At 34.7% G+C, this 17,759-nt stretch overlaps 1 protein-coding gene across 1 annotated transcript; it reads left to right on the plus strand.

Moving 5' to 3' along the window:
* LOC109709865 (probable F-box protein At4g22030) lies at nucleotides 9,274–10,829 on the plus strand. Its single transcript, XM_020232217.1, has one exon. It carries the CDS (start codon nucleotides 9,446–9,448, stop codon nucleotides 10,748–10,750), a length of 1,305 nt encoding a protein of 434 aa, XP_020087806.1. The 5' UTR covers nucleotides 9,274–9,445; the 3' UTR covers nucleotides 10,751–10,829.

Raw genomic sequence — 17,759 nt, forward strand, 5'->3', positions numbered from 1 at the left:
AATCTTATTTCAAATTCTTTTTGACTAATTTTGTAAACTTATTGTTTGAAGAATTTTAAGTGAGTAAATTTGGAAAGTAATTTTTTAGAACTTGTGAAGCATGATTCATATTATGATTCCTTTAAACTAAAAAGTTATTATTATTGTGAATAATTAGTCATGTATGTTTATCAATTATTTTCAACAAATCAATCAAAAATTTAAATATAAATATCAAACATACCTCCCAAAAGTAATTATTGAGTATTTCTTGGGATAGGGGCAAATATTTATGCGCTCTGAAAATTTCAATANTTTTTTTTTTTTTTTTTTTTTTTTTTTTTTTTTTTTTTTGGACTGATATGCTCATAATGAGGTCCTCGTTGTCTCAGCTTATTTTACTTAATTCATATTTTCAATGAATGAAGTGGGTAGTATGCTATTTTTTTCTTAAAAAAAAAACTTATTTAAAAATTTTTTATGATATTTTTTTTATATATTTTATAGTTTAATTGAGCGAATCCTTGTTGAGACAAGTTCTACTTACGGCCAAGATGGAGGTCAATGAATTGAACCTAATATTTTCGTGTGAACTAAACGAAGCGGGTAGCGTGTAGCCCGAGTTCGAATCCTAGTTGATTCACATTTCTAGCTAAGTTTATTTCTAAATGAAATAAACGAAACAAATAAATGAAGCGAATAGCATGCTACCTATCTCTTAAAAAAAAAAAAAAAAAAATTCGTGTGAACTTTTGTGAGGAGACTCCATGCATGTGTTATTTGTCTCTAGCTCCATCTAAATAAATGATGCACTAATAAAATAAATAATGGACCGTCCCTAGAGCAAGTGACAAAAGGTTTGGTGGTTGGTATCCAAGACCCAAGTTCGAATCTTAGTTGATTTACATTTTCAGCTAAGTTTATTTCTAAATAAAATAAACGAAGCTGGTAGCGTACTACCTATCTTTCAAAAAAAAAAATAAATGCAATCTCCTATTATTCAATAATTTACACAATAACCAATATAAAGTAAGTGAACGCTGCTTAGCTGCATCTCTTACATTTAATTAGCATTTTCATTTGATATCTTTGAATTGCGCAAAGGCTTAGAAATATTTGATTTTTTTCAAGATCGTCGTTAGAGTAAATAATGTACTCTGTTTGACCATACGAGTTATAATTTTTTGTTTTTCGGTCCAATTAAATCCCCTTCTATTTTTCAGTCCATTAATTAGAAGGTCTCAATTAATTGTCAAACTTTTCAAATTATGCATTCTATCAAAAAAAAATGATTTATTTATTACGAATATAATATATTCTAATCATAATTCTTATTTAACAAAAATTGTAAAAATTTTGAACTAATAAAAAAAATTATGCTAATACATTAATCTGACTTTAAATCTTATGCTGCTTAGGTTCAGAAACCGCTTAATGCCTTAATCCAAATATCTTTCTATTTTTTTATTTATTCAAATTCAGTAATCACCTTTAATATCATCCTCTAAGTTTAACTTTAGAGTTCTTTTTTTTTAAATTTTCTTCTCTTTATCTTCTCATTATTAGGTAATGCTATTATTATTATTATTATTATTATTATTATTATGATGGAGTAAATATCCCGTCAAATGACCGGTACTTAAGTTGCAGTTGAACGTGTAGTCCTTAAGCACCCCTTCCGGTTGAAGGGGTGGAATAATTTCTTAACCCCGAAGTTATTTTCAAACGTCTAATTTGGGGATGGCGTTAACTAATTCTATCTAAAATGGGCTATTCAGGAATAGCCCATTTGAGTTGATCACCCCACTACTCCAACCTAGGGCTGGCAAACGAGCGAGCCGGCTCGCGTTCGACTCGTGTTCGGCTCGATATTCGGCTCGCTCGAGCTCGACTCGAAATTAAATGAGCCGAGCTTGAACAAAATAAAAGGCTCGAAATTCATTTCAAGCCGAGCTTGAGTATTACTCGGCTCGTTCGAATTAGGCTCGAAAAGCTCGAAAAGCTCGAATATATATATATATATAGTTGGACTGGGCTACTATTAGTAGCAAAATTCCATTGTTGCTACCAGTTTTTTAGCCTTTGGATCAACTCTTTTCATTATTTCTAACTATTGGATTAAATACTATAACCCAGTGGGGACCACTCAACCCTAGGAGGACCATTCAACTCTAACCGACTAATATCATTCTGACCCTACAATTTTTCATCCAAGGGTTAAAAACTTGATAGCAAAAAGAGCATTTTACTATTAATAGTATTCCAGCCTAATTCTATATATATATATATATATAAAATGTATTTTAATTTAATTTGGGCCATTATTGTTGGTCCATAAAATAAATCCAACAAGTACAACCGTGCAATTGAGCCCAACTTTAAATTTACATAACACACTCTCTCTTTTAAACTTTCACTGTTGCACATAACCCTAAAATATGATAACATTCAAATTCCCAAATCCCTAATTACCTAATTTTGATAATCAGTCTAATTCAATGCGAATTCATTCCACAAAAGCTCTAATTAATAGTTATGCGCTACCAACTGTACCTAGAGTAAAATGGGCAAAGGATTTGGTGTTATGTACGAAGCTTCGAAATGCTTGGCATACATGTTTTGCATGGGATTAAATATGTAGGCAATTGGTGTAGTTTGAATTTGTAATTGTGCGATTGTGGAAGAAAACAATCCATAATTAAGCATGCTTACAAGAATGTCCTTTTCGTGTTTTCTATTTCTACTAATAGTGATATTAAATTATTTAAAACAGTCTTTTTCATTGACATTAACAGTTATAGATCTTAGATTCAAGCTTTTCTGAGTTTATTACCTTGTTTAATTTTCTTTGGATCAAATAGTCAAGCGCGAAACACATATGGTACATTGTGGGCCAATAGAGCTCAAATGTTGAAATTTATTGTTTAAGATCTGGTTGGAAGCCGTAATTTTCTCAAATACTAACTAGTTGTGAATTGGATTTGTGCTCACATCGAATCATATAAATCAAATTTAAAATAAAATAAAAATAAATATGAGAAAAAGATATTGGAGAAAAAGGATATAACCTAAACTAATACTTTATTTAATCAAAAGACTAAATATAATGATGGCCTCATTATACTCTTTACTATACCCGGCCCATAACCGTTAAGGGCCGTATGTATTAGTCTTATTGGCTAATAAAAATATTTATTTTGTTAATTGTTTTTACTTCAATACCTTTTCTCTATTATTTTATTATATTTTAAATTTTGAGTTACATAATTGGTATTAGTACAAATATCGATTTCAAACATTAGTATCATAAAAAATTCATACTTCTAACAATTAGTATCAGAGCGGGTTAAAGATTTTCAAAAAATCTGGTATTAAACGAGTACCTGGATTTTCAACAATTGGTATCTAAGAGTTGTAAAGTTATCAATCTTGAAAGAGATCCGACGTCAAAACACTGAAGTTTCTGATAATGTAGAAGATCGATATCAGAGGCAGTGTTACCAGTTGTTCGGAGCTAAAGACTTCTATGATGGCCGGAAGTGTTCTCGTGCGAGAATTAATTCGAGTACGACTATTATTTTTTAATTAAGATAAACTCTGCTAATATTAAAAAATATTACTAATTAAATCTCGGTAAATATGAAAAATAGTCACTCATTTTGACTGCCGTTCGTAACTAGTGCACTGTAACTCAACACGCCTATTCAAACATCGTCCAAAAAACGTGGTTACTAATTTACAATCATAAACTTTTTAGTTTACTCATGCTCACTAATTTCAAAAAAGAAAAATTCAGATATAAAGTAAAAAAGATAAAAGTGCAGCTACCTAATAAACATAGTGCGTAAGACCTACATGATCAAGATTAGGTATAGGTTTCTAGGCCCTGCTGGTTTAGAATCGAGTTGACCCTTAGTTTTCAAATTGGATTAGGTAGCTGCTCATGAAATAACTTATTAAAAGTTTTTATCCATTAAAAAAAATATATATTTTATATTTATATTAGTTTAGATTGAGCAATACTTTGTTGAGACAAGTTCTACTCAGGCCAAGGTCGAGGTCAATGAATTGAGCCTAAATTTTCTATTTATATGATATTATTATAACACTCATGATACTGTTCTCGCGTGAAGTAATGTGAATCGAGGAGACTCCACGCATGTGTTTTTTTGTTTAGGCTCCGTTAAATAAATGATGCCACTAATAAATAAATAAATTATAAGCAATCATCCCTATAACTGATTATTTTACCATAATATACTCATATAAAAGTAAAGTGAAAGCTGCATCTATTACATTTAATTAGCATGTTTTCATTGATATTTTGAATTGTGAAAGGCTTAGAAAAAATATTGATTTTTTCAAGTCGATGCATTGTTAAGAGTAAGCTAATGGTGCTCTGTTTGACCATATGAGTTATAATTTTTTTTTATTCGTCCAATTAAAATCGCCTTCTATTTTCAGTCAATTAGAAGGTCTCAATTAATTGTCAAACATTTCAAAATTACAGTCTGCCAAATAAAACGATTATTTATTACGAAAAATAATAGATTCTTAACCATAACTCTTATTTAAAGCAAAATATTGTAAAGATTTGAACTAATAAACAAAATTATGCTAAGACATTTAATATGAGTTTAAATCTATGCTATCTTTAGGTTCAGACTTCAGAGACGCGCTTAATCCCAAAGTATTTTTCTATTTTTTTTATTTATGTAGATTCTTTTTTTTTAGAGAGAAAGGTAACAAATCTATCTGCTTCATTCAGTTAGCGAAACTTCCCTACTAAGTTTAACTTTAGAGTTTTTTTCTTAATTTTATTTTCTTGCTTTATCTTCTTATTATTAGGTAATGCTATGATATTATTATTATTTATTATTATTAAATTATTATTATTCCCGTAAATGACAAGTATAAAGTTGCAAGTTGAACTTGTGTAGTCTATAATAGGAAGAGGAGAAAAAAATAATCAAAATTAATCCGAGACCTAGTAATAAATAATTGTCAAAATCAGCGTAGTGGAATAGCAAATCCATTCCCCAAGCTACGGACGCTGACTTCCACTATAACAACTTATTATCACTTTTTCAAACCCTTTGTCTGTATATACGTACGCGCGTCAAGGATAGACCAATCTCAAATCTTAAGACATTTTATCCACACTTATATACAATACTCAGACCCGCAACTTTCCCGTTCTCGCCTCATCCACAAACCAAAAAATAAGCACTTTCTCACAACCCGCTAGCAAAACATACAACGACTCAACAACAACAAAATCCAACTTTAGAAATGGCAACTCTACAATCTCAAAAGCCTCTTGCTATCCGTCTCCTCTTCTTCTTCTCGATTCATTTCTACTCGTTCAAACGCGGTGTCGTGCCGTCCTCATGCGCACGCGCGTCGAATCTTAGCCGAAAGTAAAAGACCACTATCCGCAATTCACCTCACGAAGTCGATGATCGTCGTGTGGATCACCCCCGCTGGCTCACCCACTGCTCCCCGCGAAATCGCCGCATAGCGAAGATTTGATGAGGTGATCCGCAGCTCTACGCGATCGCGAAGCCGCCGCCGACCGTGCGGAGATGCACGCGATCATCGGGAAGCAGCGCGACAACTGAACCACCTCTTCCTTCACTCGTCAACTTCACCTCTCGCTCGCTCGTTCGCCTCGCTGAGTCGGCTAGCCTGCGTCGGGTCCGACGCCTCCTCGCCCCCACGTTTTAGCCTTCAAACTCTCCTCCGTGCTGTTATTCGCTGCACGTCAACGTGATGCTGGTGGTCAACAAGGTACAACCGTCTCAGCTCGCCGAAGAGCAAAGGAACGCGGCGAGATTGTGGAGGAAGCTCGAGAAGGAGAGTTCAAAAGCAAACTCTCGCTCCAAACTCGCGCGAGTCGGACGTGGACGCCTCGATGAGGTAGGTGCTAGCTCTCGACAAGGCATACCGCGCTCCCTCTCCTCCCCGGCATGCTCGAGAAGTTCCCCTAAGAAGGTGGAGCCCACGTGTTGCGTGCCGAGAAAAATATAAACAGTCAGAGACTACGGCTATCGACGAAAAAATCATAACTTACTCAAATGGTTGGAGCAAAGAGTTGGAGCGAGAGCATGAAGGGCGTAGCGAAAGTGCTACAAACGAAAGATCAAGAGGAGTACGTCACAGTGGGGAAGTTGGTACTGAACATCAACAAAGGTTTCGCCATCGCGGGGCCGTTTTTTGCGGAATGGCGCAGCGGCCGCAGGGTTTATTGGATTGCCAGCAACTGGGTCGTGGCCCGTATTGATCGCGGCGGTCGGAGGCGCGCTAGCGGCACAGTGAACACGCTGGAGCACGGCGGGCAATGTCGGGGATGGTGTTCGAGCTCGCCCGGAACTGCGCCGCTTTTACAAGAAGCTGGAGGAGGAGATAGAGGAGAGTTTGGAGGAGAGAGAAGCGGAGAAAGAGAGAGAACGGGGAGTATGTTTGAGTTGAAAATGGCGTTGAGTTTGGGGAGAAGCGTTTCGGATTGAGAAAGTTTAGATCCTTTGCTTCTGCGTCGGTGCAAAAGTACGAAGATGTTATGCCGAGTTTGCAGGGAAATTGTTCTAGTGTACATACGTACATATAGGGTGATCGATTACTAATTAATGCTAACAAATTCATTCATTTATTTGTTGATACATGAAATACAAGTCGATATATTTGTAAGGAAGTATTAATTGTTGTATTTTTATTTGAAATATATACAGAAAAATTTTGTAAAATTTAAGGATATATTTAAATGATAAAAAAGAATAAGTTAACGGCGAAAAACTCGAATAGTATCAGGTAACAATCAATACTATGTATAGTGAATAGTATGTATCGGAAGGTATGGACATTTTTAGTGGCTATTTATTGACAGCTCTATTCAAGGCGAACTCATCCACAAAAAGCTCTACATTAATAAAAGTTATGCTTGGCCGCACCGGCCGTAATATCTACTAATGGCAGTGGGAGAATAATTTACAAAGTAGTAGAACGGACTGCTAATTGATCAGCTTGTTTGGGATTCTTTGTTGTCATTGAGTCGAGTTCTCAAATCTCTAACGGATACGAAAAACATAAAAATAATAATAACGTATGAGCTTCGAAATGCTTGGATATGCCATTTTTTGAATGGTGATAGATATGTAGCCATTGTATAGTCTGAATTTTGTATTGTGGATTGTGGAAGAAACAATCCATTTTTAGCAATGCTTCAAAGAATGTCCTTTTCGCGTTTTCTATATTCTACTATATATGAAATATAAATCGTTAAAACAGTCCTTTTCAATTGATATTAGAGTTGTAGATCTTAGATCGATCAAGCTTTTCTGAGCTTATACTCTAGTTTATATTTTCTCCGGATTCAATAGTAAGCGAAATATATATATGATGACATTGTGGGCCCAATTAGAAGGTCAACTGTTGAATATTTATTATGTTAGGTCTAGTTGGCGTGATTTTTCTCGATACATGATTGGAATCAAAAGTTATGCTGATACCATTATATAAATCAAAATTTAAAATAGAATAAATAATACGAAGAAAAATATTGGAGGCGGAAGAATATAACTAAACTAATTACTTTAGTAATCAAAAGACTAATTACATACAGCCTCATTATACTCCTTTACTATTCCAATAAATTTTATGGCCGTATGTATTAGTCTTTTGACTAACAAAATATTTGTTTAGTTATCCTCATTTTTCTTCAATATCTTTTTTCTTCATATTATTTTGTTCTATTTTAAATCTTGAGTTATATAATCGGTATTACACAAATACCGATTTCAACAATTGCTATTATAGAAAAATCACGCTACCACAATTAATATCAGAGCGGTTGCAGATTCTCAAGACTGTATTAGGGCTAGTACCAGATTTTCAACAATTGGTATTAGAGCTTAAGATTACTCGATTTTGGAGAGATTGACGTCAAAGCACTTAATTTCTGTATCATTGTAGATAAGATCGATATCAGAGCATGTGTTACCAATTGTTCGGAGCGATCAATGTTTAAAGCGAAATTTGATTTCGCTAGGCGCGTTAGACTCGAAACGGTTGTAATTTTCAACTTCAAGTGCAGCTTCGAGGGTCCGATAGCTAAATAGATCGTGCACAAGGTGCAACAATGCGTGGGAACTTGCATGTTTTTGAACGAGACACAATCAGAATGGGGAGCGAAAGTAGCTTGGTTGCAAAAGTTGTAGAGATACACTTGCTCAAGGATAGCGCAGATGTTACGAACATGGAGCGGATGAGGCAAGTGCAAGGTGGAGTTGCGTGTAACTCGATGCGGCGGCTACTGCAAATCAAATCAAGGCGGTGATGTCAGGATTTAATTTGATTTGTAGTTGAATCCTAATTAGATTAGAATTAATATTTAAATCAGTTGGAGATAAATTAAGATTTAAATATTACATTAGAATAGAAATCTAAGTGCAATAGAATTTTGGTAACTTTTGATCTAAAATTGTAAATATAGTAATAGGTGCTATTTTCCAACTCTAAAACCTTTACAGTAACCATTTTTAGCCATGAGACGCTAAGAGACACGCTTAATATGTATAAATCAAAACTCAATTAACAATTAAGACTCTCATGATGGCTCGGCACGTGCAAAGTGTTCTTTCGAGAATTAATTCGAGTACGATTTTATTATTATAATTAGATAAACTCTAATAAATATATTACTAATTAATCTCGTAATATGAATCACTCATTCTGACTAGCTGCGTCACAGTGCCACTGGGCAGCTGTAACTCACGCATATACGAACATCTCCAAAACGTGGTTACTAATTTTACCAATCTAAACTTTTTTAATTTACTCATCCCATAGTTTCAAAAAAAATAAAATAAAATAAATAATAAAAAGATAACAGTGCAGCTACCTAACAACTAGTACGTGTAAACAATCTTACACGATCAAATTAAGAATAGGCTCAGGCCCTGCTCGTCCATATCGAAGTTGATCCTTCGTTCCAGAGTGAATAGCGAGCTGCTCAAAAAAAAGTAACTTATTTAAAAGAATCCTCCCTAACCCCTTGGTTGACTGTTCAGAAGAATTAACGTTGGATGAACACGATGGGATCAAATCCATGTATGGAAAATTGCCACTCTCTGTAATCTGTTAGAGAGAGGAGAAAAATAATCAAAAATTAATCCCGAGACCTAGTAATAAATAATTGGTAAAATCAGCGTAGTTGGAATAGTCAATTCCATTTCCCAAGCTACGTACGACTGCTTCCACTTAACAACTTGTTATACTTTTTCAAACTTTGTCCTGTAATAGTACGCGCTCAAGGATACGACCCAATCTCAAACTTCGACCATTTACCCACACGTATAAATACTCAACCCCAACTTTCCCGTTCTCCTCATCCACAACCAAAAATAAGCACTTCTCACAACCGCAGCAACAACATACAACGACTCCAACAACAACAACAACAACTTTAGAAATGGCAACTCTACAAGCTCAAAGCCTCTTGCTATCCGTCTCCTCTTCTTCTTCGTCATCATCTTCTTACTCGTTCAGACGGCGGTGTCGTGCCGTCCTCCATGCGCCGCCGTCGAATCTTAGCCCGAAAGGTAACAAACCACCTATCGCAATTCGCCTCACGGAAGTCGATGATTGTCGTCGTGGGATCACCCCCGCTGGCTTCGCCCCACTGCTCCCCCCGAAATCGCCGCAAGGGAAGATTGATGATGTGGTGATCCGCAAGCTCTACGCGATAGCGGAAGCCGCCGCCGACCGTGCAGAGATGCACGCGATCATCGGGAAGCAGCGCGACAACTGGAACCACCTCTTCCTTCACTCCGTCAACTCCCTCGCCCTCTCGGCCTCGCTGATGTCCGGCCTAGCCTGCGTCGGGTCCGACGCCTCCTCGCCCCACGTTTTAGCCTTCAAACTCTCCTCCGTGCTGTTATTCGCTGCCACGTCAACGGTGATGCTGGTGGTCAACAAGGTACAACCGTCTCAGCTCGCCGAAGAGCAAAGGAACGCGGCGAGATTGTGGAGGAAGCTCGAGAAGGAGATTCAAAGCAAACTCTCGCTCCAAACTCCGCGCGAGTCGGACGTGGACGCCTCGATGAGGAAGGTGCTAGCTCTCGACAAGGCATACCCGCTCCCTCTCCTCCCCGGCATGCTCGAGAAGTTCCCTAAGAAGGTGGAGCCCACGTGTTGGTGGCCGAGAGAAGAATATAAACAGTCAGAGACTACGGCTATCGACGAAAAATATCAAACTAACTACTCAAATGGTTGGAGCAAAGAGTTGGAGGAGAGCATGAAGGGCGTAGCGAAAGTGCTACAAATGAAAGATCAAGCGGAGTACGTCACAGTGGGGAAGTTGGTACTGAACATCAACAAAGGTTTCGCCATCGCGGGGCCGGTTTTTGCGGGAATGGCGGCAGCGGCCGCAGGGTTTATTGGATTGCCAGCAACTGGGTCGTGGTCCGTGTTGGTCACGGCGGTCGGGGGCGCGCTAGCGGCCACCGTGAACACGCTGGAGCACGGCGGGCAGGTCGGGATGGTGTTCGAGCTCGCCCGGAACTGCGCCGGCTTTTACAAGAAGCTGGAGGAGGAGATAGAGGAGAGTTTGGAGGAGAGAGAAGCGGAGAAGAGAGAGAACGGGGAGTTGTTTGAGTTGAAAATGGCGTTGAGTTTGGGGAGAAGCGTTTCGGATTTGAAAAAGTTTAGATCCTTTGCTTCTGCGTCGGGCAAAGTCGACGAAGATGTTACAGAGTTTGCAGGGAAATTGTTCTAAGTGAACATACGTACATGTAGGGTGATCGATTACTAATTAATGTTAACAAATTCATTCATTTATTTGTTGATACATGAAATTATACAAGTGACAATTTGTAAGGAATATTAATTGTTGTTATTTTTATTTGAAATGTATACAGAAAATTTTTGATAAATTTGAGCATATATTTAAATGATAAAAAAAATAAATTTAACGGCGAAAAATTGAATAGCACCAAGCACATAATACTATTGATAGTAATATATATATATATATATATATATTGATGAGAATGATTATAGGTGATACAATTTTTAGTACCTATTNTATGTATATATATATTAAAAAAAGTATAAAGTTTTTTTTTGAGAAAAGATAGCACGATATCCGTTTTATTTATTGAACTGATAAATTAAACTATAAGAGTGGGACAATTAGACTCCGAGGGAATGCGAACGCAAAAGAAAAAAAGAAAAAAAGAAAAAAAAAACATACACGGATGTCTCAACTTTGAATCAAAACAAATCAATCGTGTTGGAATTCGAAAATTAAACTACTAACCGTTTTACCGACAAAAGAAAAAGAAGAAGAGAAAAAAAGATAACTATAGGGACTAATTTCTTTATTTGCTTGATCAATGTTCCTGTAGCCCAATTGTTTGACCAATTCCTGGCCTCATATCTACTTTGAATTAAAAAAAAAAAAAAAAAACAAGAGAGACCAATTGGTCAACAACTACTTTTAAAAGCGACGTCGAATCCGTTATCAACGGCCAAAGAAGCCAAATTTAGTATTTCCAAACTCTCATCCAAAGACTAATTTAATCCCCATAACATATATAATTTTTTTTTCTTTGTTCTCGTATTAGCGTCTAAAATATTTTTTAAAAAAGTAATCATCATAGAGCTAATCAAAGGGGCTTAATTAGGTACGACTTTGTTATCATGCTACCTTAAAAAATCGACTTATTAGGAAACTGCTTAAGATCAATCTAATAAGAAAGATACCGCAGAACTAAAATAAATTGAGGGCACCGAGGTACTAAATTTCTAATAAAAAAGAAAAAGAGAAAACGGCTAGTGTGGACAAAAATAGAGAAGTATATAAACATTATTTCAGGTCTCAATCCAACGCTCAACAACAAAATGACAAATTACTAGTTTGGGCCAAATTGGATTGGGTTTGTGCGTGATGAGGATGAATCTTGAGCTTAAACCTGAAGCCCAAGTCCAATTCGAGTTTCGTCGATGGGCCGAAAACGATTACATTGTATCCTATTGCTCTTAGCTGCTAATAAACTAAGTGCTAGGAGGAACCTTGAGATTCGCTTTTAGAAAAAGTGGATGTTGTTGTGGTGCTAAGGGACTTTTTGTTTCCGCATAAATTAGGGCACCGATGTAAGATTGGGCGTAAGCAGTAAGTTATTATATTTTTTTGAAAGATAGGTAGTATGTTATCCGTTTCATTTATTTCATTTACAAATAAATTTAGCTGAAAATGTGAATCAACTAGGATTCGAACTTGAGACCTCATGTACCAACCATTAAGCCCTTTGGCACTTGCGCTAGAGACGGTCGGTGTTTTGTTGTTAGATTATAAGTTCAAGAGAATGGAGGAAAATGCTAGTGTGAGAAAAATGCAGCAATGGATAATCCTTATGGAATTCCCTTTGGATTTTGCGACCAAACAAATTTTCTTTTATCGATCTTGTCGATATTAATAAAATTTTCCATAAACAGAAAAATGTTATGCTCAAGAATTGCTTACAATAATCATTCGCAGAAATGAACCATGCACAAAGCACTAGTGGTGCAAAACAGTGATGTGGTTTCAAATTATAAGTGAAAATCCGTATAGATCATCATAATCAATATCATTCTAAAATGAGAAAGCAAAAATTCATAAAACATTGATACTTTTAGTTAAAGAATCTAATCAAAATCTTTGCAAGCGTGATTTGTCATTCATCACTGTCACTTTATTGTGATTTAGAAGAATATGATCACTAAAACCCTACTTTTTGCACAAATTTTATGCTCACTAGAGCTTACCTAATTAGTGAAAAGCATGCCACATCTGCGGTCCAGATGCTCTCTCTCGTTTGCGAAAAAGCACTTCATTTAAAATTAAAATCCTTGATTCTTTAAGGCTGTGCTTGACTAGATAACTAAATTTTGGAGAACAATTTTTGTTGTTCTCGAAAACAGAGAATATTTCCGTATAAACTAGAATAAATTGTAAATTACGTTTGAATGTTGTTTGTTTGTTTCTAGAGAATATTGTTGATAGTGTTGAACGTTTATGTTGGAATAAGGTGTTAAAAAGATAAAAATTAAATAAAATGACAAATTTGCCCTTGAATATAATAATCAAATATGATTTAATAAATTAAGTATTAATTAAATTAATTTACAAATTAATTATATTTGTATATTATTTTGAAAATATTAATTTAGTAGTATTCAATTTAAATATTTTTTTTTTCGAAACTAATTTAAAATATAATTATCTAAAATGGAATAGCACTTATTAAATTAAATTAATCATTCAATCAATTTTCTTTAATTTACTAAATTAAATATTAATAAGTCAAAATAATGTGGCTCTTATAAATAAAAAAAATTTCAAAATAAATTCCTAAACACATTCTGAATAGAGATGTCAACGGGTCGGATTCGGGGCGGATTTTTAAAAACCCGAACCCGAACCCGACTCCAAACCCGATACCCGAGCCCGAACCCGAACCCGACGGATTTTAAAAATCCATATCCAAACCCGAACCCGACCAAAAATCCGAAACCCGAACCCGAACCCGAACCCGAAAATTTGAACCCGAAATAATTATTTCTTTTTTTCAATATTTCAAAATATATTATATTAAACCTAACTTTTTAAAATACAAATTCAAATATAACATCAAATATTTATATATATATATTATATATAATACAAAATAAATTCGGGTTCGGGTCGGGTTCGGGTTCGGGTCGGGTACAATCAAAATCCATATCCGAATCCATATCCGTCGGGTTTCTATTTTTGATATCCATATCCGAATCCATATTCATATCCACCGGATATATCTGTTTCATTCGGGTTTGGATTCGGATAAAATTTCGGGTATCCATACCCATTGACATCCCTAATTCTGAAGGGTTAAAGGGCAAAGTGATAAACTAACATAGCCCCCAAGTTGTTCCCCCAAATTCTCCCATCTGAGGAGAACGGGCTTAACGGGTTGTTTCTGGAACAATACGTTAAGCCCGGAACAACAAATCCCCCTCTCTTTTTTTTTTTTCTGTTTGGGTATTGTTGGGGGGATATCCCATCTTGTTCGGGAATATCCCTCCAACCAAACACAACCTAAGACCCTCATCATCAAACTTTTGGCACTTTTCTATCTCATCAACTGTATAGGTCATCTCAAAAGAATTATTATTGTTTATTTGCTTTCCTACTTAGAGAAATGAACAAGGTTCTTTTGTTTATTTGTGAAAAAAGGAAATAAATGCCTACTAATGCATAACACACTAATCCATTGCTTCATTAAAAATCATGTTGTGATGAATCAAGCACTAGCTAGTTTACAAATACCAACCGCATGACCCTAGTGGCTCATTTGGCCTATGATCACTAAGTCGACAAGATCGGTCACGCGGACAATACGAAGATCTTTGGCACGTCATGATGATTTTATTATTGTTGGTCAAATGAAATTGGACAATGATTAAGAGAAAGTTTGGAGAGCATTGTGAATTGGAAATTACTTTTACAACTTGCACTGACCAAACACATTATAATATTAAATCAATCTCATTCAAGGATGAGCTATTAGTGCTAAAGATCTATAATTGCCACTCTTTTAGCGCCGTCGAAGAGCACTATCAAGCTAATATACTTGTATAAACAATTAAGTAATAGTGGATCAGGAATATATATAACCATGATGGATGGATTTTATTTCCTCTCAAAACTTGTAAAACTAATGATTAAGTTTATTTTTTTCCTTTTCTAAAAATAGTGTATGCCGAGTTGAAAAAGAAAGGATAATAGTAAACTTGTAAACTAGTAAACTAGTTTACCTTTCTCTCAAAAAAAGAAAAAAAGAAAAAAAGAAAGGATAATAGTAAACTTGTAAACTAGTAAACTAGTTTACCTTTCTCTCAAAAAAAGAAAAAAAGAAAAAAAGAAAGGATAATAGTAAACTAGTATACTGATTTTAGTAAAGAATATTATTATTGGGCTATTTGTCGATAATCCACGAAATAATGTAACCAAAAGAAAAGAAATTAAAGAAAGCTTCTTTTTTTTTTTGTGCAAATGTTTAAGCTAAGAAGTAAAAGGAATATTGGAATTCATATTCAGCGTCTGATGTATATATTTCTGGTAGAATAAGAATATAATTAATGAGAAAAAATACTAAGAATGGTGTGCTCATGTTTAGCACACCACCCTCTTCGTACACAAACAGGAACATTTCAACATGTGTAAATATTATTCGCAAGTATTATGTGCTTACCACTAATTCACTGTGATGTATTTTTCCAAATCCCAAGCAAGATTCTAAGAACATGACTTTGTCACCCATCCTCTCTTGTCATTTATAGTAGCATGAGAATATAATTAATTAGAATATAAACATGTGAAAAGAGAACCAGATAAGGAGATTACGATCAGAGGGACTTTAATCAAACGTATAAAGGAATTTTAAATTTGGTTAATTCAAGAGAACAATTTCTAAAAGATATATTACACAACTGATGCAAATGAATTGGACCCAAGCCAAGCCACGACTTAGTTGTGATATGACCAAACTTGACATAAGTTCAAAACATGGCTAAACCCAAGGTTTAGGTTTCTTTCCTTTTCTTTTTTAGCCCATACATAACAATTAACATAAATAAGGTGGATTTTACTTGTTCGTTTAGGCCGAGCTAACTCGATGCGACATTATATATCCATGCTGACACCTCCATTATCCCCTACATCACAATAAACATATAGAAACTTTTCTAATAATCAACTATGAAATTTCATGTTTGGTGCAATCCAGAGAAAAAAAAGGTTTCAAATTTTAACTATTGTAGTCTAGTTTACTGGCTCAATGAACCGTACTCAATCCATTTGCAACTCCGAATTAGTGTTTGATTGAAAAGTAAAGTGAGAACGATAGTGAATATTTAAGCACAATGAGAACTTTTGTGCTCCCACTAGAAATAAATTAAGTGGAGAAAATGTATCCACAACGAATTTGTTCCTAAAGATATTCCCTTAGCTCCAAACATCTATACCTATACATTATTTCTCCTAATTTTTTGCCACGTGGCGAATTCTCCTTCACTTTTTCTCTTCTCTTATCTAACTTTTTCATCTAATGTTTCATCTTCCTAAACTCCCACCTCTCAATTAATGTGTTTACATAATATCATCTCCATCCAATGCTTCATCTTTCTAACCCTCCACCCAATGCTTCATCTTCCTAACCTCTCTATCTCTCAATTAATATGTTTACATGGCTTCATCTCCATTTCTCCATTTTTTTTTTCATATTGTTTTTTTTTCTCCCCTCCTATCTCTCAATTAATATGTTTACATGATTTCATTTCCATTTCTTCATATCTTTTTTTTCATATTGTTTTTTTTCTTTTTTTCTTAGCGCACAAAAAGGGCTCATGTTTTATAACTTTTTTTAATTTTTTGTTGTGTGTGGATTGAAATTAGGGTTTCGAGGATCGTGACGGAGCGCTGCAAAAGAAAACGGTGATGGATCTGGAGTCAGTGAGAGAGAAGAAGCAGAGGATGTGGATACGGGATTGATATGGTCGTGACTAAAGAGGAGCTCGACACTAGCGGCGAAGGTGATATAAAGATCGGAATTTGCCTCTCCGATGATAGTGCAATGAAGATGTGTGTGGGGTAAAAAAAATTTTATTGCTTATTTTATTATTATTACGTGTGATTTATTTACCAAAATTATAAATTTTGTTATATCAATACCTATATCTATTTTATATTTTATATTTGTGTTTATTTAAGTCCTATATCAAATCAAAAAATTTAAATTTTTATTTTATTTATATTTTATATTCTATAGTATCATTCCGCCGCAATGCACGGGTAACTTCACTAGTATGTAACATCAATAATAATACAATCTGAGTGAAATTTTTAGTAAACTTTTTTGTTCTATTTCAAAATTATTATTCTTTAGAATGTTTTCTAAGTTAAAATAAAATGCTATATAAAGGATAAATTCTCAGCATTCCATAAGGAATAAATGGATAAACTTATTATAAATGCAATACTCTCTTTTGCTTTTAAGTTATTCCCAAGTCCCAACACAGAGAATAAGAAAAGGCATCTTCAGAAGCTGTTGTGGGCGCATGAGTCTCCACAAACAGTTCCCAACCAGCTTGTCAAAAGTAATGCTTTCCACATTGGATAATATAAAATAAAATTATGATCTGTATATAATATGAAGGGTATTTTTATCTAACCACGTAAGCTTTTGGAATCGATCAGTTTGAGTCCTTTTAATGTAGTATCAAAATTTATTTTACACTCTCTAATCTGCGGATGCTCGGATGATCTCATGCTAGTTTGTGACTGACCCAATCGTCTTGTGCAAGTTTTTTTTTTTGTTCTTTCTTTCTTTTTGTTTCTTTCAGAGAATTACTTTTTTAGATAACAAATATTAATCTTATATATTGTTAAGGAGAGAAAAATAACAAGCTGTCTATTTTCTCTTTTGGTATAATTGCCTATATATAACTCTCAAAATTTCGAAAATATTTTATTTATTCTTACTTTTTTTTTCCAATATACTTCTTATATGTTTCTCCGTTATTCCAAAATATCCCTGTCGTTACCAGCCGTTAAGTTAACTTGGATTAAACGTGAGTTAAATATCTACCACAATTAAAAAAAATTAAAATATCACTTTTGCCCTTAACTTAAGGGCGAATAAGAAATATTGGTGATGGTAGAAGGGTATATTTGAAAAGACCAAAAAGATAAAATATTTTTT

This window comes from Ananas comosus, linkage group 5 (assembly GCF_001540865.1).
Source record: "Ananas comosus cultivar F153 linkage group 5, ASM154086v1, whole genome shotgun sequence".
Classification (NCBI taxonomy): domain Eukaryota; kingdom Viridiplantae; phylum Streptophyta; class Magnoliopsida; order Poales; family Bromeliaceae; genus Ananas; species Ananas comosus.